This window comes from Myotis myotis, unplaced genomic scaffold (assembly GCF_014108235.1).
Source record: "Myotis myotis isolate mMyoMyo1 unplaced genomic scaffold, mMyoMyo1.p scaffold_m19_p_10, whole genome shotgun sequence".
NCBI classification, from domain to species: domain Eukaryota; kingdom Metazoa; phylum Chordata; class Mammalia; order Chiroptera; family Vespertilionidae; genus Myotis; species Myotis myotis.
Window position 1 is genome coordinate 28495889 of NW_023416314.1, and position 27557 is coordinate 28523445.

The 27557-nt window shown below is 44.5% G+C and overlaps 1 protein-coding gene across 2 annotated transcripts in view; it reads left to right on the top strand.

Moving 5' to 3' along the window:
• The window catches only part of ME3 (malic enzyme 3), a 188631-nt gene that overhangs the window by 60074 nt on the left and 101000 nt on the right, over nucleotides 1-27557 (top strand). For both annotated transcript variants that reach the window (XM_036324741.1, XM_036324742.1), the window contains 2 exons: nucleotides 20793-20926; nucleotides 23746-23895. In XM_036324741.1, coding sequence (XP_036180634.1) covers nucleotides 20793-20926; nucleotides 23746-23895 — 284 coding nt within the window. The remainder of the gene's footprint in view (nucleotides 1-20792; nucleotides 20927-23745; nucleotides 23896-27557) is intronic.

Here is a 27557-nt window from a genome sequence, read left to right on the forward strand (position 1 = left end):
GGGGAAACAAATCTGGCCCAATATTTTTCCAATAGTTATCTTAGCCACAGAACATTTTATTCAAACAAAATCTCAAATAAGGAAGCCTAATGTGTAAAACAGATGCAAAAAACTAGGTTAAACTGTAGTGGGGGAAGACAGGTCCTATTCCATGACTCTCCTGGCTGGACACCTCTGTGAAATGAACTGCTGAGGACGCAGTAGAATCTCTAAAATCAAGACTAGCATTCCTAATCTAGTTGCCCAACCTTGAGACCAATATTCACTTATCTATTCCTTCATCTATTCATTTGTTCATTCATTCATTCATTCACTCACTCATATTCTCTCTGTGTCTCCTTCTATCTCTCTCCCTTTCTCCAAACATTTATTATGCTTCTACTACAAGACAAACACTAAGGTAAAATTAAGTAAGACCCAATACTTGCCATAAAGAAACCTTATTGTCTAAATGGGGAGAGAAACTTATATACAAACATTTGCTGTAAATCTGAGAAATATTTTTAGAGCTCAGGGCTGTGCAGGTGACACTAAGGTAACCAAGAAAGGAGATGGTAATTGATTTTCCAGCTCATGATCAACATAAGGACGCCTGAATGCCCAAGCCAGTGCTATCTGTTCCCCACTGCACTGCTGCTACAGGAATAACGGAGAAGCTTTTCTGCTAAGAGCCTCCACCCACACCTCCCAGCTCAGCCCTTACTCCCGGTGGTGCTGAGGGCACAGAGCAGGCGGGCCTGGGAGGTGAGGGAGGGCAGGGGGAGGAAATCTCCACATCTCTCCTGACCTGCAGCTGCTGCCCCACAATGAGCAGGGCCAGGGCCTCAGCCTGATTGATTCTTTTGTCCTAGGCCACTGGGGAGGCAGGAAAGTCTTTGTGCCCAGAGATCTTTAAATGGTGTTGTCACTCATGAGTAAACCTTAGGAAAGCCCAGGCTTTCATTCACCAGAAATGAACTGAGCCCATTGGTGGAGGAAGAGTGCTCCCCCGCCCTTCATATTTTAGTGGATGGACGGGCTGTGGAAAGGGCCAGGTCTCCGCACTCAGTAGCCACATTGCCAGGCCCCATTTGGGCCGCTCCCAGAGCCTGAGTCCTGGGACAGTGACTCATCCTATAGTTTGATGTGTTTGCTCTTTCTGCTCTAGTGAATCAAAGGTTTTGAGGTTGAGATAGATGACCTGATGGGGTCTTTTTTTACTGAGTCTTCTCTGACTTGGGAGCCTGGAGAGGACATGAACTTAGTCCCTTGCCATGGTTTCCTCAGTGCCCTGCTTATGTTTGAGTTAGGCCAACTCAGGCCAGAGATAATACCCCCTTTCAATGAGAGCCCCTGAAAACTTCTGAAATATATAATTAGTGTGTACTAGCAAACAGCCCTTGTTACATTACTTTGACTGAAAGAAGTTTCGAAAGGCAGGGAAATAATTAATGTGTAAAGTAAGGGTGCATTCTGAACCAGGCACTGAGCTTGGTGCCTGGCTCCCCAGATTATTATGTTGGCAATTATTGTGATATTATTTTTCATTCTCTCTCTCTCTCTCCCTCCTTCCCTCCCTCCCTCCCTCCCCCCCCCCTCCCTCCCTCCCTCCCTCTGATCTGCAAGCTTCAGGAGGGCAAGGACTGTGCCTGTCTTATGCCCTGCCATAGCCCAGCTCCTAACACAACACTGGCACATAGTAGGGCACACAGTAAATATGCTCTTATGTTCTTCACAGATGATCTTATATGATCTTCTGATGACCTTGTGGACTTGGTATTATTAACTCATTTTAAAGTTTCATAAATTGAGGTTCTGAGAAGTTGAGGGACTTATTTAAGGCCACACAGCCAGTCATTAACTAAGACAGAATTACCCAGGCCATTCCAACTGAGTGCTTGTTTATACTTGCACCTGAAGGCACTCCCCGCCCCCCCTTTTTTTAATCTAAAACAGAAAAGAGAAGGAATCCTTTTGCCCAGTGCTCATAAACAACTCTTGTTCTGCCTTCTTTCTAAATGAGAGAGGCAGGTTACTCTCTCGTCATTATTAACGTTATGTCCTACAATGCTTGCTAACACAAATGGTGAATGGTGGCCTTTTCCACTGTCCTTATTTTTGGGGGCTGTGATTCTGATTATAAGAATAAAAACATTTGTGGAAAAGGAAGAGGTGTAAACTGGAGTAGTCATGGGGAGCCTTATTCCAGGGCTAAGATTTGAGTTAGGCCTTGCGGATGATTAATATTTACCTAAAACATTGAGGCTGACCTCTGTAGGGACAGTGAGAGCCAAAGCATGGGGGTGGACAGTGAGGGCAAAGAGAACCACTTGTCTAGAACAGTCAGGGAATGCCTTGGCCCCTCTTCAAAGCCTACAGAACTCCCTGAGCCACAAGGCTCCTCAGCCGGACTCCGTGACCAGGGCCCACCTGTCCAAGCCTCTGGCCTTGTCACCCACCACTGCTCTGCCCAGAAGCCTCACTGAAGCAAACTGCACTGGCTTTGAGCAGCATGTTCCCTGGCCTCTGTGTCTTTCTGCATCAGGTCCTGCTGCCTGGAATCCCTTGCCCATCGACAGAACTACTGGATGTCGGCTCAGATATGGCCTCCTTTGCAGAACCTTCCTGTCCACCTCCTTTGGAAGCTCAAGCAATTAGCGCCTTTCTTCACACTCCCGACCCCTCCTTTACTTGCATCTATTTCTCCATCAAACTTTCATGTATGTACACCCTTTCCCCTGACCCAGCCTTCCATTCTCACCTCACATCCCACTTGGATTTCAGGAATAACGACCTTTCCTTATATTTTCAATCCCTTCTGGACAGTCTCTCCATCTCCATCTATTAACTAAATCCTACCTCGTCATAAGTTGACTGCTTCTTCCAAACCCTTCTAATGTTTCTGTTTACACTCTTCAACCCTCCAAGTCAGGACATGGGTAGGTATCCTTTTACTCCCCAAGGCCACTTTAGAACACTCCCATAAAGTCTGCATCTCTGCCACTTTTCTAAGAGGTGTGCTATTTAGAGATACTGACCTTTTCTCCTTTTCATCACTATCATTTACCACCTTTCATTCATGGAGGACTTTGGCCCAGCTATAGACATTCTCCACCCCAATCCTGTCATCATCTCGGATGACTTCAATATCAATATGGCTGGCTCCTCCAACATCCTGGCCTCTCCCAGCTGGAATACTTCCCTCTGCATTCCCCCTCAGCTACTCCCAGAGTCACACCCTGGACCTTGGCATGGTGTGGAATTCCTCTATGTGAATCATAGAAATCACAGAATCATAGAAATCAGTGATTCTAACACACTCTGACCAGAGATGCTGCTTGGTCAGCTGTGTCCTACCCATCCATTTCCCTACTCCAGACATCGCTCCCATCCACAAACCTAATCCAATCCAGCTTGGATTCCATGGTCCATCATTCCCACTCTTCCTGACAGTAACCTCAACTTTTTGCTCCTGTATTTTTGTATTGAATTATTTTGAAAAAAGTTGCAACCCTGAATAAACCCAGGATTTGCTTTCTCCAGGCAGCCAAGCCATGTTGGAGGATAATATGTGAGAGAAAAAGGTGTACAACTGCACGTTTATGATCACCAACCTCAACTGGAGCTCCTGTCAGTGCCCAGAAACCTCGTATGATTCTCCAATCACCTTGCTCTCACACTCCCCATAACTCCCTTTCAAACGTCTTTTCTCTGACCTCTCTGACCCTCACTCCCAGCAGATAATTTCCCTGTCAAGCTTTTACACACAGCACCTCCAAGTGTTCATTGCCCCTTCCCTCCTGTTACAGAGAGATGGCCTCCTCCGTCTATCACCAGCCCCTCCACCTGAGCTCTGGTTCCCGTTGTCTCCCTTCTTCAGGAATCGGGCTACCAGCGTTTAAACATGCTCAAGTCCGTCCACCTTAAACCACTCCCCTTTTGTAGCCAAACTTCTTAGGAGAATTTTGTGCATTTGCTGTTTCTAACCTCCTGCTTTCTCTTCAGACCACTCTGGTCTCACTGAGGCAGACATCCACTGGCTGACAGGGACCCTCCACTTTGCTGAACCCATTGGACAGTTTTCAGTCCTAGTGGTACTTGACCTTTCAGAGAAATTCAGCAGTGGTGACCACTCCTTCCTTTCGGAAACATTATACTCCTTGGCCATCTCGTGACAACCCATTTTCTGGCTCTCCTTCCATTTCTCAGCTGTCCCTTCTCATTCTCCTCCACCAGCTTATCCTCCTTTATCTAGTCTCTAAATGCTGGAGTTTCTCAGAGCTCAGACCTAGACTGTCTCCTCACTCTAAACCAGTGGTTCTCAACCTTCCTAATGCCGTGACCCTTTAATACAGTTCCTCATGTTGTGGTGACCCCCAATTTCATTGTTACAAATTGAACATAATTAAAGCATAGTGATTAATCACAAAAACAATATGTGATTATATATCTGTTTTCTGATGGTCTTAGGCGACCGCTGTGAAAGGGTCATTCGACCCCCAAAGGGGTCGCAACCCACAGGTTGAGAACCACTGCTCTAAACTCTCCCCATAGAGCTCTAGTTACCATGTACTTGCTAACATCTTTCAAATTCATTCTCTGGCCCTCTCTGGAAGACCCAGACTTATAGATATCCAACTTCTTACTGACATCTCCAGGTGGATGTCTCAAAGGCCATCAAACTCAATGTGAATAAAGTACAGCCTGAGATGCAGTTCTCTCATTGCACCCCCTGCCCACAAAATTCTGGTCCCCATTGTGTAGTGTCCCATCTCAGTGATGCCACTATAGTCACCCATCCAGTTATAATGACGGTGACCCTTGACCGCTCTCTCTCTCACTGACCCCCCCTCCCCACCCCCGTCTCATACATCACCAGGTTCTGTGCTTATCTCCTCCATATATCTCTTATCCTTCTACTTATCTCCACCTTCACTCCACTGTCCTAGACCAAGCTGCCAGTACTTTTACCTGGAAAGTAAGGTACATATTGCAGGAAACTCCTAATGTATCAGCACATTCTTACTGCCCTCCAAACATTCTTCTCACTGTAATCAAAGTGATCTTTTGAAGCAAACAAACCAACCAACAAACCAACAAACAAAACCACACACAACGTGAATTATGTCCCTACCAACCTTTCAGTGGGTTCCCATTGCCCTGAGGCTGAAACCTAAGTCCTTAGCAAAGTCACCCACACGCTGCCCAATCTTGGGCCTGCCTATGCTCCTTCCCCTTTCTGAGCCTTTAAACGTGCCATTTCTTCTGCACTTAGCAGTGCTTCTCTGCTCAACTCTACCCTGGCACTTGGCCTAATTAATTCTATCTTTCCTATCTCACCTTAAATGTTGCTTCCTTAAGGAAGGCTCTCCTAATCACCCTCCCCCCAGAGGAAACCACATCAGGGCTCCCAGTTCCTTCCATGCTCTCATAGCATCCTCTGCGGAGCATTTCTTATCATGAAATAATTACTTAGATAATTATTTAATAATTGTCTTTCCTACTGGAATGTTAACTTCTTTTTTTCACAGCTATAGCCCCATTACCTTGCACAAAGGTTAGTGCTCAACAAAATTTTGTCAAATGAATGGCATTACCTTGTTTTGTAATGTTGCTTGAATGACAAATAATTTCATCTTATAGCATCTGTGTTCATTGCCCCTAGAGCAGTGGTTCTCAACCTTCTGGCCCTTTAAATACAGTTCCTCATGTTGTGACCCAACCATAAAATTATTTTCGTTGCTACTTCATAACTGTAATGTTGCTACTGTTATGAATCGTAATGTAAATATCTGATATGCAGGATGGTCTTAGGCGACCCCTGTGAAAGGGTCGTTCGACCGCCAAAGGGGGTGCGACCCACAGGTTGAGAACCGCTGCCCTAGAGGAATATGAGACAGGCTTTTTACATGTCTCTTTCACTTGCACCTAGAATTAATTATGCATGTCACACCATACTGCTAGTTAAATGAGTGAATGATTTGCCGGGAGCCGGTCCATCCTTGCTGTTTCGAGGGACCTGGCATATATGGCATATTGTTCTTAATATGTTTGCTCACCTTCTTGGCACTATGTGTTTTAACTAAGGTCTCTGAGAAAGGTTGTTTCCCCAGGTAGGGATTTTCCCCTGAAGTTAGGGAGGGAATAAAACCTCTTAACTAAGTGCCAGGCGGGTAATTAATCACTTTAACTACGAACAATCATGTTTAAGCTACATAATCTTTACTCCCTGGAATGGAGATAAGAAACGCCCTAACCTTTGGAATAGAGATTGATAGGATTGGAATCAACTGGTATAAATACAGATGTAACAAGACAGAACTCAGAACACAGAACTCAGAAGACAGAACCAAGAAGACAGAACCTACACAGAACCTACAGACAGAAAAACTTTGCTGGAGAGAACATGGCAAAAGATCCTGGACTTGAACCTGACTACAGAAATTGGCAAGAGAACCTGACTAGAACCTGGTGACTGAACCTGGCTGGAGAACCTGGACAGAACCTGGCTGAAGAACCTAGCAAGAGAACATGGACACAGAACCTGGCTGAAGAACCTAGCAAGAGAACATGGACACAGAACCTGGCTGGAGATCCAAACCAGAACTTCGCTGGAGATCCTGGATAGGCTGCTGATCAACTGAACGCTGTCTTCGTGTCATTCCTTCTTCGCCGACTCCGTCCACACCTTTGGGGACCCCTGGACCTGCTGGGGTTGGACCCCGGCAATGAATGAATGACTAGATTGAGAAAGTAGGGTAGGCCAGATGGTGGACAGCTCAACAGAGACAACTGAGAAAAAAATTCTATGGTCCTTATCTTCAAGCCTTGGGCTATCTGGTTTGCATTAACTTTCAGCCATAAAAATGCTTCAGAGATTTTTTCCCTATAAAAAGCCAGTCTCTGATCTCAACTTCTAACCAAGGTTTAGCTGCTCCTAAAGCCCAGCTACTTAACTTGAAGTTTCTGTCCTACCTCCCCCTGCCCCACTTACTATGGAAAATAACGGAGGAATCCCTTTCAGTCTCCATGGGGTCTCTTCTTGTCTTCTCGATAGGCGTGCAGCTGATTCTCTGTTACACACTTACCCAGCGCCAGGACACTCATCAAGGGTTTCCACGAGGGACAGAGAGAGACCTCACTACCACAGTGTATGATGATTGTACCATCATTGCGCTTTGGTGGTATGCAGTCTTCCTATTTTAAGGCAATAACATGAGTAGATAATTATATTAAATCTATGAAATTAAATAATATTAAATAGCAGTATTTTCCCTTCCTGTCATTGCTGCTCATTTAACAAGATATATCTTTACTAATAAGTCACCCACCCTCCTTAGGAAATTCTGCTAACTGAATTTCTGTTGAGACATTTCCCAAAGACAAGATACTCATCTTTACTCCTGAATGTGTGTGTCATGGATTGGAGTTTGGGCACAATTTCTGTCTCCCCGGTGGTGCAGTTCCTCCGCATCACCAGGAGTGCAGCCGGGAAGCGCCGGCTCTGCGGCAGGCAGCATTCACAGGTAGAGGCCTAGAACTGGAATTTTAAACCAGCAACCCTGGTGCTCCTGGTGTACACTGGATTTTGAGAATCAGGGTACTTACATGTAAGTCTAAGTCAGAGACCTTTTCCCCCTTCAGTGCACTGGAGTGATTGGCAGACAGGCACAGAAGGGCGTTCTCAGCAGAGGAGCCAGCACCTGCACACTCCGGGGCGCGAGCACACCTGCTTCCCTGGGAATGGTAAAGGCCTTTGCTGTGTTGAAGGCTACCCAGGGAGGCTGGCAGGAGATGAAGCCCAAAGTGATGTACAGCTTATGAAAAGCCTTGGAGGCTCTGAGAAAGATGTTATGCGTTAGGAAGTGAAATGATCAAATTTGGTTTTTGGAAAATGTCCATCTGGCAGAGGGTTTAAAAGGTGTGTTGCAGGGGCAGGACGACGAGAGTGTGGAGAGGGCGTGGTTAAGACTAGAGTCCAGCTGTTGCAGAACCATTAGTGTATTTGCAGACCAGGGAGGATGTTGGTATTGAAGAGAACAGAACGATGAGAATGAGGAAAATGGATAACGAAGGAAGAAATTAGAATTACTGAGGAACTGGAAAATCACAGCAAGACTGCATGTATGGGTTGAGTTGTACGGTATCTGGGAGCCTCTTAAGTTCCTCCTGGGCTAATGGGTGGTACCACCCATTAGCCCAGGGAGGGAGGTTTGGCACCGGAGATGAATTTGGTTTGGGGCATGTGGTGGTTTCCACGGGCCTATGAAACATGTAGATGGGGGTGCCCAGGGAGCAGATAGATATATGCATCTGGGATTAAAATGATTCTGGGGACATCATGCAAAGCATTGCTCTTGCTTGCCACCAACTTATCACCCAAACTGCTTTGTTTAATATAACAGCAGCTGGCATTTAGTTAGTGAGTCCTTACTAAGAGTCAGACACTCTGTTACACACAACACACATGAGTAGGTACTATGGTCATCTGGTTTTATAGAGGAAGAACCTGAAACTTGAAAAGTTAAGTAATGTGTCCCGAGTCAGAGCTGGGAGTCACACTGGCAGTCTGCCTCCATCACTCAATCATTACCCTATGCTACAGTGTTTCTGAAAATATTTGAACCACAACTTGCAGATGAAAGTACACCTTACATCACAAGACACTATTCATAGGTACACATTTCACGTATGCGCACACACTCACACAGGCAATTTAGACACTATTCATAGGTACACATTTCATGTATGCGCACACACTCACACAGGCAATTTAGCAACAGTTTAGCAGAACAATGCTTACCCTTAGGAATGTGAGGCAGCCTGATATTCTCTACTCAAGTCTATTTCGTTTTTTTAAATATTGGTTGCTCCCTATTAAATTGATTTCACTGCCAGAGTTTAATTGGGTTTGACACACACTGCTGTGTTTTATTCTCCTGGACAGAGTATTTCATTTCTGCTCCCAGCCCCTGCTGTTTCCTCAGCTTTGGGGAGAGAACACTGGATGCTTCTCCAAAATTCCTTCTGGAGAAGGTGAAAGGCTGGGTGAGTGGGATAAGGCCAGCCAGGAAACACTCCCTTTGGTAGACTGATCATATCTTGTCTTTGATGTGGCTGAAGAAGTTGTTTGGAGGATGTTCAAAATCACAACCAAGAAAGCAATGCAAAACAGTGCGTGCAAAATAGTGATAAGTGTATGGGCTTCAGTGGCATGCAGACCTGGGTTCATATTCTAGCTCTACAACTTATTAACTGTGTAATCTTGGGCCAATATTTGGCTTCAGAGGGATGTTGTGGAAGGATAAAGTTAAAATATTGTGCTGGTTCATTCAGCACCTACCACAAGCCTGCTCCTTAGTAGACACTAAAGAAATAATATTCATGTCTTTATTCATTTAATGTAAGTTATAAAATATAGGCTAATCTACAAATTGACTGTTCATCTGTAAAAGAAAAAGTTTTCAGACTATTCAATAATGACCCAATCAATCAACAACTGATATAGTTAATCAATATTAATTGTAGACGAGCTTGGTAGCTAGATGTCACTAAATACAGGCTTTGGCATAGAGTTGTTTATTTTGAGACATTTAGAGGAGAGGTCACCCTGCAGGTCTCTGTGAATGTCAACATCACTTCCTTCAAGGTAGACAGGATCAATCTAGAATAGCCACGTGTGTAGGAATTCCAGTGGCCCTTCAGAAAATTGTCAACAGAAAAGAACTATTTGATTAAGAACATGTAGTTCTGACACATATAGACCTCAGAGCTAATCATGTTTATGAAATGAGAAGATTTTTAGAAGACTCCAAAATTCATTAAATGCCAGAATTAGATTCTATCTCAGGAGGGAATAAAGAAACAAGCTAAATAAATTAAGCACTGGTAAAGAGAAAAGCTCACATGGTTTGAGGTTCTCTACATTTCCTTTCCCTTTCTTTTAATGTAAATCTAATTTTAAAATGCAAATATAGTTCAAAAATACATTCCTAGTACTTGAACTTTTAATATTCAATCTAGCCCCCTATGAGTTTCCTTCATTAGTTTTAGATTTGCATTAGGTCCCCATTAACGGTTAAAATTTATTGGGCACTTACCCTTAAGTTTTAAGTAAATGGTGTCCCAACTGTGATTACCAAGGAAGATGAATAGAATGGACTGAGGATAGACATTGGAGAGGGAGGATGGATAACAAAGGATGAGAAAGTCTAAGGACACTCAGGCTGCTGAGTCTCTCAGAAGCACGAGGTTCTTGAATCCTTGTGTCCACTGGTAAGGACCAGTCCCGGCTGTCTGTGTTCACTAAGTGCCTTTGATGTGCCAGCCACTATCTGGGCACACCATGCAGGGGGTGTCAGTTCTCATGACAACCTTTCGAAACGGTATTACACTCTTCATTCCATTGATGAGGAAATCGAGGATCAGAGAAGTTAAGGAAGTTGTCCAGCACCACACAGCTGATGGGGGCAGAGCCACAATTTGAGTCCAGATCTCCCTCCTTCATGGCCTGATCTACCTCCTTCATGGCCTCTCATGGGCAAACCTGAACTCCAGCAAAAAATATCATTGGTGTTATTTTGCTGGGCACCCCAGCCTGCCAGGCACTAAACTAGCCTGCAGAATTCCAAATTAACCCCAAAATGTAAAGGAGTGAAAAGAACACTGATTTGAATAAAAAGATCACTGGATTGAAACTCCATGGAGGCAGGGGCCATGTATATTTGGTCTCTCATTGCATGCTCAGTGGCGGGTATATGGCTGGTCCTCAAGACATACTTATTAAATGAGTGATTATGTAAATGAATTAATGAACCAACAATTTGAAACGGAATTCCGGGTTCAAGTCCCATTTCTGCAACTTGCTAGGGCCTTGATTGTAGATGAATTATTACACTTTCTTAGCTTCAGCATTACTGTCTACAAAATGGGCATAACACTTCCACCGCCTACTTGATAGTGCAGTGATTCCTAAACTTTGCTGTATCTTGCAATCACTTGTAGCCCTTTCAATAAACTCCTCATCCAGGCTTCCATACCCAGAATTCTGACTTAATGGGTACGGGGTATGACCTGGGCATTGGTTTGTAAACTCCCTAAGTGGTTCTAATCGCTAGCAAAGTTTAGGAACCACTATCATAAGGTTATTCTTTTTGTTTTGAGGTACCTGTCAAATACAACAAAAGTAATAAAATTGCCTTCTACCCCTGGCTGGTGTGGCTCTGTTGGTTGGGTGCCATCCCATGCACAAAAAAGCTTGCCGGTTCGATTCCCAATCAAGGCGCATGCCTAGGTTGCAGGATTTAGCCTGGTAGGGGATATAGGAGGCAGCTGATCAATGTAACACTTTCACATCAATGTTTCTCTCTCTCCCTCTCCCTTATTGTCTCTCAAAATCAATTTTAAAAATATGTTAAATAAATAAGTAAATCTGCTTTGTAAAACCTAAAAGAAAGCAGTCAAATATAAATAGTTGTTATTAAATCAGTCCAAAATGACTCTAAACCTAGAACGTCTGCGTCCTGATGTCACAACAGAGGAGGAGATTAGTTACTCTTTTCTCCCATGCGCCACATCAGTCATTCTGTCTTCAGGTCAAAATGACCTTCTTCCTGGTTCACCTGATCAGGTGGCAGAGTTGAGGTCCAGACCCAGGAGGAGAAGGATTGGGTTAACATCAGGGCTGGAACAGATTAACAGGGATCTACTGGACAGTTGTCCTGTCGAATGAACTTGTCCTTAGTTGGTCTCACATCCAATTCTGGCACCCCACCCACTCATTCGCACGCACCAGGCATGCATGTACAACTCCTATTCAGAGACCCTCCCAAACGTGTCTGTTTGTTTTATTCCTACCGGTCATAGTTCACTCTTTGCCCCCCTCCTCCCAGGCTGAGCCCATCAAAGAGCTGCTATGTTGTTGGAGGAAGGAAGAGTACTTTCTTGTCCTCAGCAGCTCCCCTGCCCAGCACCTTCCTCTTGCCCTTTACCCTCTTGAGGTTCAGCTGAGTTAGAGGGGCTTCGCAGGGCCAAGAACAATATTATTTAATTTTTAAATAATAGTCTCTTGGGAAGAGAGGTCATGAAGCATTCAAATACCATGGGGAATTTTGCCAGGAAAATGATTCATAAGCCTTTCAACTATCCACCTCTGTTCCCTTGGTTCGGTCAGGACAAAATCCTGCAGCTGCCAAGTAATTCAGAAGATGCTTTCATTTCTCTTCCATATTGGTCCTTACCCAACAACTGTTCATAAAATGGCAGAACAATGGGAATAGTCTTTTTTTTTTCACACGCTTTTGAGTAGCGTGTACTCGCCACATGCCCCCGCATGTCATTGACTAATCTGAGCCCCAATTTCCACTTCTCTAAACGGGGATAATAACACCAGCCCTGTCCAGGGTCAAATGACATGAACCATATGAGACCATTTTAGAAACAAAATGTGCTAAGGCAGTGGGTCTCAACCTTCCTAATGCCACGACCCTTTAATACAGATCCTCATGTTGTGGTGACCCCCAATTTCATTGTTACAAATTGAACATAATTAAAGCATAGTGATTAATCACAAAAACAATATGTAATTGTATATGTGTTTTCCGATGGCCTTAGGCAACCCCTGTGAAAGGGTCGTTCGACCCCCAAAGGGGTCGCGACCCACAGGTTGAGAACCGCTGTGCTAAGGAAAAGAGGCGCACAGCTCATGTAGACAGAGTCCCTGCCCTCAAGGAACCTATTGTCTTAAAGGGACGAGAGACAAAAGGAAATCACTACTATAAAGTGCAATTGCTAAATTGCTCTTAGTCCTGAACCTGAGGGATATGAAACTGCAATATCCATGTTCTCATTTTATTAACAACCACCCGGTGAAAGCAGCAGCCTCAGAGAGGTGAAATAACTTCCCCAGAACCACACAGCCCGACAGTGGAGGAGCTAATGTAGAACATTGTCTTCCAGTTACCTTCCCACTGCCCTGTACTGGCTGTGTGAGTGCAGCGCCACCCGTCCTGGCCGTTTTCCCCTGGAAGGGAAATTGAACTGTATCTCATGCTAGTTCGAGAGCTTCTGTGTACACCATAGACGGAAAGATCAGAGGCAGCCTCCATACATTGCAGCCCACAGCCCAAATCTGGTTTAGGGTTGGGTTCTGGACAGTAATGAACAGTCTGTCATCCACTCCCCTTTCGGGAATTTACAATGTGTTTCTGGATCTGTAATTCTGTACCTGATCACAGAAGTATGTCTGGAAGGAAGGCTGTTCTCAGGTCTATGTCTGCCAAGACTTGTGTTTTAAGGCCCCCATATATCCATCCCAGGAGTGTGCTTAGGGACCCTCATAAACCTGGGGTTTAGCGAGAGAACAGCAGCCACAGTAATCCCACTTCCTGTCTCCAGCCGGAGTCCACATCATCCTAACTCATAAAAATCCCAGAGTTGTGAAGTACAATGCAAAAGGGGCAGGAAATGCCTGCCGGTCCCCTAGCAGCTAATCAGCTCTAGTTGTACAGTTTTGGAGCTGATTGCCCACAGCTCGGTCCCAGCCATGGCTACTCTCTGTTGTCGCAGCTGATTGATGGAGGAAGCTGCTTACAACACAAGCAGTCAGCTCAGAGCATGACGTAATGATGGAGGAATCGTAAACCTTTCCTAACACATGTGCCTGTTAATCCTCCCAGTAAGGATGCTAGTCAGAGGAAACGTGGCTACACGGGTGCCCTCGACATGCTTGATGTACATCACAGCAGAGGTAAAAGCACACCTCACACCTGTTTGCAGATGGGCTGCCTGCCCTGGCGCTCAGAGGCTGAACCATGAAGGTAACTGGCTGTAGATGGAGACGCAGAATAACTTTTTCTCTACTCAAATAAAAGGCAATTCAGTCAGCAGCCTGTTTAACATGTTAAATCTCAGGAACCATTGTTTAACTCAGAGGAAACAGGGTGAATTTTGGAAGCATGTGGACCTGGGTTCTATTGGTTCTTCCATGAACTTGCTGTGACCTTGGGAAAGTGTCTTACCCCTCTGGCCTCAGTTTCCTAGCCCATAAAATAGGAACAATAACCACAGCATGGTTAACTCAGGGTTGCTGTGAGGACTAGAAATGGAAAGTGCCTGCCTCAGTGCCTGACCCAGCCCAGTGGCTGCTCAATAAAGGTGATGTTGCTGTTATTATTGATGATGTTAGTATTATTGTGCTACAACCCTGTTAGCCGCTTTGGAGTGTCTCTACCCCCATCTACCCCAACTCCACTTCCTAGTAATTAATGCTCAGTAAATCAAACAGAAAACACATTTCATGTGCTAAACTTTATGACACCAAGAGAAGGGGGGAGCTGTGTGAAATGGGGTGTCTTAGGGGAGAGTCCTTGCCTGTGGACTGGAAGACGGTGGAGGGAAGTGGTAAAAGCATGGTGAGCAGAGGTATTGCTGTGAGTCAAAGTATGGCAGCCAGAAAGAGTGTGCCTGGTGGGGCGTGGGGAGAATGCCCGGGGCTGCAGAGGCAGGAGCCTTGCACAGCCTTGGTCAAGCAGTTATGCTGGATGTGGTGACATCACTTCACCGCTATTCCTCCCACCCCTTTCCCCCCAGCTAGCTCCTGACCACCCTGCAGGGCTTATCTCCAACATCTGCTAATGAGCTCTCTTGTGCCACCTTGCCCTAAGGATAAAATAGTAATAAGGAGAACAGCTGACATTCACTGAGTACTTCCTATGTGCCAGGACCTGTGCCACGACATGTGAAATGGGCAACACTCCATTTTATAGGTTGGAGAGGTGGCTTGCCCAAGGCAGAGGCCAGGATCACCTTTGTATGTTAATCCATGTGTCTTGTCTAGTAGACTCTTGAGGGCAGTGACCAGTCCCTTTTAGGGACTCTCCAGTCCTGACATGGTAGTCCTGGCACACAGTAGGAACTCATAAATGCTTGTGAATGAATGAGAAGATATTGTCATGGGTATAGCAGGCTCTGGATCCAGAGGCACCAGGCAGATCACCAAGCTGAACAGGGGAACCTCCCCTCAGCAAAGCTCAGTCAGGAGAAACGTGGGGCGGGGCAGGGCGGGGGGAGGCGCTAAGAAGCCTGGGTTTCTGAACAGCGGGGGGCTGGGGCAGGGGCCCAGCCTGGTGGACTTCCTGTCTCTGAGCCCTGCCACTTGATGGTAGGGTCTATTCAAATATCTTCTCTCTAATGTCGTAAGATTCATCCTGGGAACTTGGGCAATGCTCAGCCCACCAGTAGAGTTCAGTGACTGGGCCAGAGATGATCACTCAGGGAAGGTGATGAAATAGGTAAAGTCAGGTGACAGCTAAAAGTTTAACACTGGTAGAGCATTAAACCAATTGAACCAGTTCCGGGCCTTTATGCTAGAGGAGGCTCTTGAAGTCACCCACTTTGCCGCTGTGAGGTCTAAAGATTCCCTGGAGAAGCCAGAGCTGGTGGAGAGGGACATTTGGCTGGGGGAGTGGCCAGAGCAATGATTCTGTAACAATAAAAATAGGTCCCTACTGGTATGCTCTGAATACCACCAGGGTATGAGGTTGAAATATAACTAAGAGAATTAGCCATTTTTCAAAAACCACTTGCCCTATTTTGAGATCTTTGTTAAAAATAGATAATGTATGAGTCTGTTTTTGTTTTGTTTGTTTTTAGATTCCATATATATTTGAAACCATATTGTCTTTCTTTGCCTGATCTATTTCGCTTAGCATAATACCCTCTAGGCCCATCCAGGTTATTGGAAACAGCAAGATATCATTCCTTTTTATTACTACATAATATTCCATTGGGTATATGTACTGCATCTTCTTTATCCATTCATCTGTCGATGGATACCTAGGTTGCTTCCATATCTTGGCTATTGTAAGTAATTCCGCAATGGACATAGGGATGCATATATCTTTTTTAATTAATGTTTTTTGTTTTCTTCAGATAGAAAGGAAGATTATCAGAAGGGAGGATGAAGGGATGGGTGAAAAGGGAAAGGGGAATATAGTCAATAATATTGTGATATGTTTACACAGTGAAAGATCATTCCTAGAATTAGTGGGGTAATCACATCGGAAGATATAAAAAGGTCAAATCACTATATTGCACTGAAACTAATGTAACCAATATAAGAATATATACCAACTATACATAAATAAAAAATAAAGTTAAAGCATTAAGACAAAAGAACATATATGCATAACCCATAGACACAAACCACAGTGTGGTGATGCCAGAGAGAAGGCGTGGTAGAGGCTGGGTGGCAGTGGGCAAAGCGGGGAGGGGAATAGGGATATCCGTAATAATGTCAACGATACAAATACAATGTAAATAAATAAATAAACCAGATAATATAATCCATAACTCTATCTAACCAGGCGCACAGAAACTGTAATTTCTCAATGTGGTAAGAATAAGGGCCCCACTGCCAGTTCCTCCATGTTGTAAGACTTAGAACTCCTTGTATAGTTATGGGAATTGTGACTGTTGACATACAGACCAAGAGCCTAAGTGTCAATTAGCAAAGTTTTTTCCCTTTGTAGAGAAATGCAAGTTCTAATACTTTCCCCCTACACCCTAGTGAATCTTCCCCTGCCTGTGCTAGTTCAGAGGCCAGGGGACAGCTAAAGTGCCTGCATTGCTGTTCTACAAACATGTAAATCTGAAGTGGCCTTAACATTAGCTTCAGGATGAAAAGAAGCTTCTAGTGGTACTTTCTTTAAAAATTCCTGAAATTACCAGTGACTAAATGGTCATACTTTTTCCTCAAATACAAAAGAAGCTGGTGGCAGCCAGCCAAGAGAAACACTTAGCTTTGGAGAGAGAAGCGGACTGCTATTAAAAGCCACAGCAGTCATTAACGAAGATGATGTCATTAGTGAATTCCTGGGCCGCCCTGGGATCCCCAGGGCCAAGGAGACAGGATCACAGTCTTTACTAAGCCAGTGAACAGTCACCTGCCTAACGGTGTCTAGTGAAAGCGCTCAGCCTCCAGGGCCAGCTGGTTTCCTGCAGAAGGACCAGGGGCCTCTGCTGCACCACTTGCGAAGCTGGTGGCCAGCACAGGGATTTATGAACTGCTGACTTTGGGCTTTGATGAGGAAAAAGGTAGGAATTTTATGTGTGGGGAGTACTTTGAGAAACCTCTGTGAGTCACATGTTCAAACAGAGTCGAGCCTGTCTCAGGATGCTAGATCTTTCTTACAGTTCCAGCAGGCCTTCTGAGAGGAGGACCCATTCTTCAGGATTTTCTTAAGCTGAGTCATCGTCGTCGTTATTTTACGAAAACACAAGAGGAGCCTGGTATTTGTAGCTATAGGGACCCCCAAGTTACCAAACAGAGAGGAAATTGGGAGTAGCCAAGGAGCCTGACTTTTATTCACGTTTCTTCTCTATTTCTGTTTTTTTCCACTCCTTCCTCACCCCCCTCCCCTCCCAGCTCCCATTTCTGAGGTCATCTCACCAAGGCCCTGGCAGGGTGCACACTGTAGTGGCAGGAATGCAGCCTGTGATCAACTCCTGGTTCTGCCCCTTACCTCTCGTCAAAGAAATTATCTCGGGGGGGGGGGATTATTACATATATAAAATTATCAAATATACTTATTAATTATTAAATAACTAGCATCCTGGTTTAAGAAACAATAAAGTATGGGCAATAGCTTTGCAACTTCGAGAGCATCACCTAACCTCTCTTGCTTAGCCTTTTCATCTGTCAAATGTGGTTGTAAAACCTCCCCCAATGTGGTTGTAAGAAAGTAGAGAGTAAGATTAGATACGCATCAGACTCCCATCCTTAGAGCTGACGATAGCAATGACATTAGGGTGGGGCTGGTCAATATATGGGCTTGATCTCCTTGTCATTATTTAACTCCCTGTAAAAGAGCTGTAATCATTGTAGATGAGATAGTTTTCAGCTGGTGGAGGAATGAAAGGAGTTCTCATGCTCCCTCCCTTTTCAAGCTTCCTCTCCCCAAAGGGGGTCTGAGGAAAGCTAGACTCCGGTCAGCATAATTCAGGTCTCACTATCACCTACCCAGCCTTCTTCACTTCTAGGAGGAAAGTCGAATTACTTGGAGCTCATTACCCAGAGTTGCCTTAGGTGTCATCAGCCTTGAATACAATGGGGGTCATACTGACAGTGCTAGTTTAGTTAGTTAGTAGTTAGTTAATTGGTTGGCTGATTAAAAATTTTTCTCAGCCCCCTACACAATATCCCCCCCCGCCCCCAGGACTGTGGTCCCTACCTTGTTGATGTCCCCACCCAGGGGCCACTCAGGGGTTTGGCACTGTCTCGGTCCAGGGCCTCCGTGAGAAAGCTGAGGAAGCGGAGGCAGTGCCGGACCAGCCCTCACACCAGCAGAGCCACCCAAGTGCTGCACAGAAAAGGACTCTCTCTTTTTCACCATGTGTGGCACCTTCTCATTTTGGGTGGGGCAACTTGTGTGCCCATATCTCACAATGACCCTTATGAAGACGGTTCCTGCCATGTCTGCCAGCAGACACTGTCCCCATAGGGCTTAATTGGGTCAGGAAGCAGATTCCATGACATTCTATTCATTCCCCATCTCTCCTGCCAGTGCCTAAAGCAGAAAATGCCATCCTCTGAAAGACACTGGTAAAAGAATAAAAAGACAAGGCAAATACTCAGAGACACAGTTATATAACACCTGTCTGATACAGGACTTGTATTTAAAACATGCAAAGAGTTATTTTAAGACAGGTTTTGTTTTGTTTTTTGTTTTGTTGTTGTTTTGTTTTTGCTTTTCAAAGTTGTTTATTTAACACTCATTAATATCATTTCCTTTAAACATTATTTTTGTACCAAGATTTCTAACAGTCTGCCCCTCCCCCTCAGGCAGTCATTCCTACTACCATACCTATTTCTCAAAAGCAGAAAATGAGATAAGAAATTGAATATGGTGGTTTTTATGCAACAGTGATTCTAGGGAGGACAAGTGACTATCAAGGAGAGTGTGACAGAAGATGAACAATTGAACTATAATTCACTACTGTACATGATACCCATTTAAAGTGTACGATTCAGTGGTTTTGAGTATTAAACACACTATTAATTTTTTAAGTTGTGGCAAAGTATATATAACAATATTTTCCATTTTAACCATGTTAAGTGTACAATTAACTGGCATAAGTCCATTCACAATGTTGCACAACCATCACCACTATCCATTCCCAAAACTTTCATCACCCCAAACAAAACTCTATAGCCATTAAGCAATAGCTCACCAATCCTTCCACCCCCAGACTTTATTATAATCTCTAATCTACTTTCTGTCTCTATGAATTTGCCTATTCTAGTTATTTTATATAAGTGGAATCACATAACATTTGTCCTTTCATAGATGGCTCATTTCATTTAGCCTAATTTTTCAGGGTTCATCCATATAATAGCATGTATCAAAACGTCATTCCTTTTTTATGTTTGAATAAACTTTCATTGTACGTACATATGTTCTGTTTATCCATTTGTATGTTGGTGGACCCCTGAGTTGATTCCACCTTTTGGCTGTTGTGAATGATGCTGCAATGAACATTGGTATCCAAGTATCTGTTCAAGTCCTTGCTTTCAGTTCCTTTGGGTGTAGGCCTAGGAGTAGAATTGCTGGGGTCATAGCTTTTTGAGGAACCACTAAAATATTTTTCCATAGAGGCTGCAACATTACATTCCTGCCAGCAATGTACAAGGATTGCAATTTCTCCACATCATCAACAACACTTATTATTTACTGTTTTTTTCAGTTACAGCCTTCCCAGTGGGTGTGAAATGGTACATCATTGTAGTGTTGATTTGCATTTTCCTAATGGCTAATGATGCTGAGCATTTTTTCATGTGCTATTGGTCATTTGTGTATCTTCTTTGGAGGAGTGTCTTTTTTGAGTCATTTGCCTGTTTTTTAATTGGGTTGTTTTTCTTGTGTTGAGTTGTAGCAGTTATTTATAGATTCTGGATATTAAAGCCTTATCAAATATATGGTCTCCAAATATTTTCTCCCATTCTGTGGGTTGTTTTTTCACTTTCTTGATAGTGTCCTTTTATGCACAAAAGTTTTTAAATAAAGTCAATTTATCTAATTTTTGCTTTGTAGCTGGTTCTTTTTGTGTCATATCTAAGAATCCATTGCCAAATCCAAGATCACGAAAATTTACCCCATGTTTTCTTCTATGAGTTTTATCATTTTAGCTCTTATAGTTAGGTTGCTGATTAATCTTAAGTTAATTTTTGTATTTGATGTGAGGCAGGGTCCAACTTTATTTATTTATTTATTTATTTATTTATTTATTTATTTATTTATTTATTTTTACATGTGGAAATCCAGTTGTCCCAGCACCATCTCTTAAAGAGACTATTCTTCACCTTAAGTGCTATTGCTAAATGAAGAAGCCAGTCTATACGATTCTGAATGTATCACTACTGGATCATTAACTCTAACGAATGTACCATGCCAATGTAAAATATTAATAATAGGGAAAACCAGGTGAAGGATCTTTGACAACTCTCCATATTATCTTCTCAAACTTTCTATAAATTTTGAAGTTATTAAAAAATAAAATAGCTTCAACAAAAACAAGCCAAAAAACCCCAACAATGTAGGTATTTTCCCCATTTTTCCAGGAGGAAGCTGAAGCTCAGAAGAGTCAAAGCAACTGGCACAGGCTGCCCGGCCACTCAATGGTAGAGGTGGGGTTTGAGTCCCGGGCCTGTTCTGTTGGGTCACAGTGAATTGGCCTGTCTGTAGATAAACCTGTTCTGTTCCTTGGTTTCCTGCATATCCATTTATATGTCCGTGTTTCGCTCTTGTTCTCCCCAGGGGATGGCCTTTACACTTGAAGAAAGAATGCAGCTTGGGATCCATGGCCTAATCCCCCCCTGCTTCCTGAGCCAGGACATCCAGCTCCTCCGGGTCATGAAATCCTACGAGCGGCAGCAGAGCGACCTGGACAAGTCAGTGCCTACATCTGCTCTCTCTGCCTAGACCTGGGCTCCACTATTTCCTATGGTCCAAAGAGTGTCTTCTGTTTACTCTCCAACCAGGAAAGACTGAGAGCCTTTCCAAGAAATTCCAAACCCAGCCCAACCTTCCAAAGGGGTGGTGATCTCCCTAAGGGACAGGGATTGTTATAATGGAGGCATGTCCTGGGAGGACTGGGAAGAGAAACTGAATTCCAACCAGTGGAATTTGGGAGGGCCACTGGGAAGAGGTGGGACCTGAGTCAGCCCCAGAAGCACCAACAGGACTACAGCAGACAGCAGTGGGTTCACGGATGGCATTTCATAGGAGAACAAGTAGAGTAAAGCTATAGGGACAGGTGTGTTAAGTAAGTGGTGCATGGCCCAGGTTCCTGGACCAAGGGGAACATGGTAGAAAAGAGGAGAAATGGACAGGGACACCTTGGGAAGGACCTGGTATGTCATATGTTGGCGGCTTATGGGGAGCAGTTAATAATCCTGCCACCCTCCTGGGTTCTCACCAGTGGGATCATAGACATGAAGAGGCAAATGGGAATGACAGGGTCAGCTTTACTAAAGAAGGTTGTGACCACATCGTGACCACAGGTCACATGGAAAAGCCAGGACTTGACCACAAGTAGCTGGCTCCAGAATCTGTGCTGTTGACATCTCTGCTACCCCAGAGCTAAGAGGCTCGATTCTAGTGCTAGAATGAATTCAAACCATCATTTTACCTTTAGTAGTGAAAGTTAGCCTCTCTGGGTCACTCCTAACTCAGAAGGCTATAATGAGGATTAAACACATTAGTATTTGTGATGTGCTTAGAACAGTGCCTTGCATATAGTACATACTATGTAAGAATGTGTTAAATAAACATGTCACCTTGCTGAAGTGTAGGAAGCAGGGAGGGTTCCCCCTACGTATCTATAGAGCTCAATGGCCAAGACTTGGAATCGTTAAGAGTGTGGCTGTCCCCCTAGGGGCAGAGCTCAGCAGCTTGTCAGGGTCATCACACCCATCTGCCTATGTCCCCCCACCCCCACCCCCAACCATGGCATCCATTGCTTCTAAGCAGCAGTGGATAATCCCCCGACTCCTGAAGCACTAACCTCTATGTGTATTATTCACATTAACTCCAAGGCTATACACTCCAGCACAGGCCAGATATTCTCTTCCTCTGTTCATCCCACTCAGACTGGGTCTAGCCATGTCACCCTGGAGAGCAAACCAGAAAGTACACAATGAATCCAACTAACAACGTGAGATGTGTCCTAACTTTGAACAATCTGAACCTCCTTCTTTTGTTAAATTTACAAAGAAGAATTTGTAAATCCCAAAGTGATATCCTCTCTCCTAAAGATATTCAACTCTAAGAATTGAAGTCAGCGGGATGGGCATCATTTATATGCCTGGGAAGACACGCCAGGCTGGGGGTAGGAGATATGTCTGATCCTGGGAGCTCCAGAGGGCTTATTGCACATGCTCTGTTGACTACCCTGACCACCCCTCCCCCCTCGTTCCCAGGGGCCCCCTCATTCCAGCAGGTGCTTGAGGAAATACTAAGGAGGCTCCCAGCTTCTTTTGGATAAGGGCAGTGGTGTGCTGGTAAATGTTTAATAACTCATTCTGGGGTGGGGGTGGGGAAGCCCTGGTTTCTAGTATTTGCCCATTTTCATGGTGTGAATAATATCACCATGACTGAGATTAAGTTATCAATTTGATATTACTGAATACAGAACTTGGAAGAGATGTGTACAAATGGCTACTGCATAAGAAATTCTTACACTAGAAATGAGTTGAGATCCTCACTATTCTAAGCATAAATCCTCCCTTCCTCAAAATACCTTCTAAAACACAATTTTTCATTCTGGACCAGTGCTTGGGGCTGGGGCCCCACGATATTACAAGACTTCCCCAAAGTCACATAGTTAGTAAACAGCAGAGCTGGGATTCAAACTCAGGACCCTGACTTCACACCTAGAAGTCATTCCCCTATTGCAGGATCTCACCCCTTTCTAGTCTAGGATCTCAAGTGCCTCCATACTCTCTCCCAAACTGTGGTCAGTCCAGAAAGGTTGTGGTATCAGCAATCACTCACACCTCGTTGTGAATTCTAAGCCCTGAGTGTTTTTGTTTCTCCCAGAGGCTTTTCATTTTTAGGCGTGTGAATGAAAGGCTCTTTTCCTGGGCTTATTGATTTCAGGTTTCAAGGAATAGACAAGAGAGAGATTTTGGAGGAACGTGCTTCTTGAGATCAGTTGGTCCTTGGCCACTTGTGAACTCTGCTGTGACAGGAACCAGCCCTGTGTGATAGGAGAGGCCAGTTCTCATAGCACCGGTGTGCCCTTGCCCCTACTCCACCCTCAGAATGTTACTGTTCTGTTTCATTCACATAATAGTAACATAACTAACCCTCTTGCACAGTGGTTGAGAGCACAGACTTTGGAGTCAGATTGCTTAGGTTCAAATCCCGACTCTGCCACTTGGTGAATCATTTCATTTCTCTGTGCCTTGGTCTCCTTTGTCTCTCAAATAGCAACCATGGTAGTACCTACCTCACAAGTCATTGGAAGTTTAAAATGAATTAATGTAAAGTACTTAGGACAGGACCTACACCATGTATAGTAACAAGCACCATAAGACAGGTAATACTCTTCACGTTCCATAGATGGTGAGATCGATGTTTGGGGAGATGGGTGACTTGCCTGTGAAGGTAGCTGAGTGGGAGCCCTGGGTCTTTGCATGAGTGGCCTCCCCTGCTGCCACACAGGCTGCTCATGTGAACAGTGTGGTTTCTTGTCTCCCTTTCCAAGGTACATCATTCTCATGACACTCCAAGATCGGAATGAGAAGCTCTTCTACCGCGTGCTGACGTCGGACGTGGAGAAATTCATGCCCATTGTGTACACGCCTACCGTGGGGCTGGCCTGTCAGCACTATGGTCTGACCTTCCGCAGGCCCCGGTGAGCCACCTCGGGGCCAGGGCGCAGGGAGGGAATGTCTGCTAGAGAGGAATCAGTTCTTTCTGCTGCCCTTGGTTATTGGGACTCAGGAGGCTACATCCTGATTGGGCAAGCAGCCCAACAAGGAGGCATTTGATTTTAAGCCCTTGCTCAGGAAAATGACCCCGTGAGCAGAGATATGAGCTGAGAGAGAATCTAGCAAGAGGATATCAGAGCTTCTGCACCTCAGAATAAATGCCTGATGTGTTGTCCAGAGTTGGCCTGAGAGGCATTTCAGTTTTTTTCTCTCATTATCTACCTAACATCTCCCCCACTACCCCTGTTTTTCTGGTCCTCTCCAAAGTACCAACAGCTCTATTGCCAGTCCGCACCAATGAATAACGGAGTGTCAGACAGCAAAAAGTGAATTCTTTTGCTGACTCAAAGGACCAGTATTCCTTCCTTTGGGATTGACTCAGATTCCACATAAAATGTCATTTTGTTAGGCAAAAAAGAAATTGGCACTGCATTTTCTTTTAGAGCCAAAGAATTTGGGGGCGATTTTCCAAAGAGATTGCTTGGGTGTTTTTGTTTTTCATGGGAGAATTTTCAAAAGGTCTTCAGTGCAAGGTGCCTGGTAATTACCAATATATATATAATTCTAGCACTAATGATACAAGAGCCACCAGGGTTTATCGTACATAATGGAACACAGTTTTAGTCTGTGGTGGAATATGTACATATACACTGTACTGTGCACAGATGTGTAATTCACATTCATAGAGAATTTAAAAATCTGTTTATAAATTATGTGCCATGTGAGGAACATGCAAGTAAGGATCTAGTACAGCGGTCCTCAACCTGTGGGTCACGACCCCTTTGGCGGTCGAACGACCCTTTCACAGGGGTCGCCTAAGACCATCCTGCATATCAGATATTTACATTACGATTCATAACAGTAGCAGCATTACAGTTATGAACTAGCAATGAAAATAATTTTATGGTTGGGTCACAACATGAGTAACTGTATTTAAAGGGCCAGAGGTTGAGAACCACTGATCTAGAACATCTTGTTAATTTGGAAAAGCAGTCCTCCAGTGCTAAAGCCAACATTTGGGATGAGCACTGCACACCGATCCCTGGCACCCCTGATGCCCGTTCTCATCTTTTCCTGGTCCCACTGTTACCACTGGCAGAGACATTGTATCAGGCCTCGTCTTGATGGGGGTGTCCAGCTGTTGAAGCAGACATGTCCTCACCACTCAGAGCAGCCATGCTTCTGCAGTTCTATTGGGGTGAGACACTGAACCATGGTCCCAGAGCAGTCATGGTGTTTAATCTGCCTCCTTCAACAGGAAAGAGACATGGGGAGATCGTGGTACTATTCTAAAGGATGCAGGACCCTATTTACCTCCCAGTTCCTACTCAGAAACAGTGCTTCCAGGTCCTCCCTCCTGCACAGTGCAGCTCAGTTCCAATCATTCTCTCCTCCAAGGCCATCAGCAGCCCCCTAGGCCTTCAAGAAACAAGTGCAACACTTTGGCAAAATTAAGCCTGTCCTAGCCCAGCTCATAGTCAGAAATCCTGTGTTCTAGCTACACTGATCTATATTCTCCATGCCCAGAACACCTTTGCAGATGTGGTCCCCTCTGCCTCAAACTCCTGCATTCTCTCCTGTCCTCATTCTCTACCCATCAAAATTCAGGTGATCCTTCAAGGCCCAGGAGTCAGTTTCTCTGTGGAGCCTTCCCTGGTCACCTCATGCTGAGCTGATCACTGCCTTCTCAGACTTCCCCACGAGCTCTTACACATACTTCTAGTCCATAGTTTTATTTTTGCACCTTGTGTTTTTAATTATCTGTATATCAGTCTCCTTTCCCGGAACACTCATTTCTTGGGGGGTAGGAAACATGTCAGATCCATTGTGTATTTGAGACCAGTGCTTGGCAGGTAATTGCCTCGCAGATGGGAAAATAGCCTTGTGTGCTGGCTGGGAGTTGTATCTCCTTGACCTTGGGCAAGTTTCTTATCCTCTCTCAGCCTTAATTTCCACATTTCTAAAATAGAGGTAATAATACCACCCACCTCAAATGATCATTCTTGGGGTAAGATGTGATCATGGATAAGGTGCCTGGCATAAATGTATGTGTCTGTTTCCTTCAGTAATTATTAAAGAAGGAAGGAAGGATTAATAAATGTAGAGTCATGTTATGCATATGCACTTCTAAATTTGTAGAAAGAAATCAGAGTCATTGACCATATGATGAACTAACACATTTAACTACAGATATGATTTGGCTCTTTCAAAACCCAGTGTTACCTAGAGAGGTCCTTTAGCCCTTAAGGCATGGATCACTGCCTCCTCTGGCTTACGGCTGAGACCTTATGGAACTGTGAGGCCGTCCCACTCCCACCTCCCACTCCCAGGCTGTGTGGAATCCCTCCTTCCACAGACTCCATGCACTAGGTTGTGGATTCTGTTGTTGGTCCCAGGCAAACCAGTCTAAGGGTCAGAAACCTGAATAGGCAACAGTCCCATAAAGGTAGAATTTGCCTCCAGAGCCCACTCCACAATCCAGGGAACACACCAGACTAAATTTGAATTAATGAACATATATGGAGCAACTAGTACAGCCGTGGGCAAACTACGGCCCATTTGAAATGAATAAAACTATTGAAAAAAAAGACCGTACCCTTTTATGTAATGATGTTTACTTTGAATTTATATTAGTTCACACAAACACTCCATCCATGCTTTTGTTCCAGCCCTCCGGTCCAGTTTAAGAACCCATTGTGGCCCTCGAGTCAAAAAGTTTGCCCACCCCTGAACTAGTAGGTGCTGGGCATCGTGTAGACACTGTAAAGTTATCCCAATGAATCAAATACTGTTTTTGACCTCAAGCAATTTACTAGCAGAGTGTGGGGCAGGGAGGTAATAATAATATGTTAAATATAATAAGAGTTATAAGGAAATAGGATATATAACAGGGACAAAGAATTACAGGAATACAAGGGAGAGGAAAATTTATTTTTCCTCTGGGCAGCAGGAATGCTTCACAGAAGAGATAATATTTGGGTTGGTCCTTGAAGGTTGACTAGGAATTCCATGTGTAGAGAAGGAGCGAACAGCCATTCCAGGGAAGGGCTTGGTTTTACAGGCTGTGTAGACACCAGGGTAGTCAGCTCACTTGGGTATCTTCCCATCTTCTGCACCTGAAAAGGAGGGTTAGGGGAGGGGAGCTAGGTCTCCACACCCATTGGCTTATAATGGAACCTTCCAATGTCCTGTAAGGTTAGTTCAGTAACAGTATCTCCATTTAACATATGAGGGTATTGAGGTGGCCAGAGAAGAGGAACTTGTCCAAGATCACCATTGGCAGGCAATTGGTGAAATCAGAATTTGGACTGAATCAGGGAAAGCCACACCAAAGAGGTGATGTTAGATCTGGGTCATGAAAAATGAATCCAAGCACCTTACCTCTCTCTTGCTAGAATGTATGGCTTCTGGGATCTCATGGTCGGTGAAATAGGAGAGTAGAGGGGCTGGGTAGGAGAACTGACCAGGGGTTCTGCCCAACCACTTGGGGGGTGGATTAATGGGGAGCTGTTTCAGACTCAGGTGCAGGCCCCACTGGTGGTTCTCGGTGGATCAGAGATGAAGAGGAACATGGCAGAATGGGGGT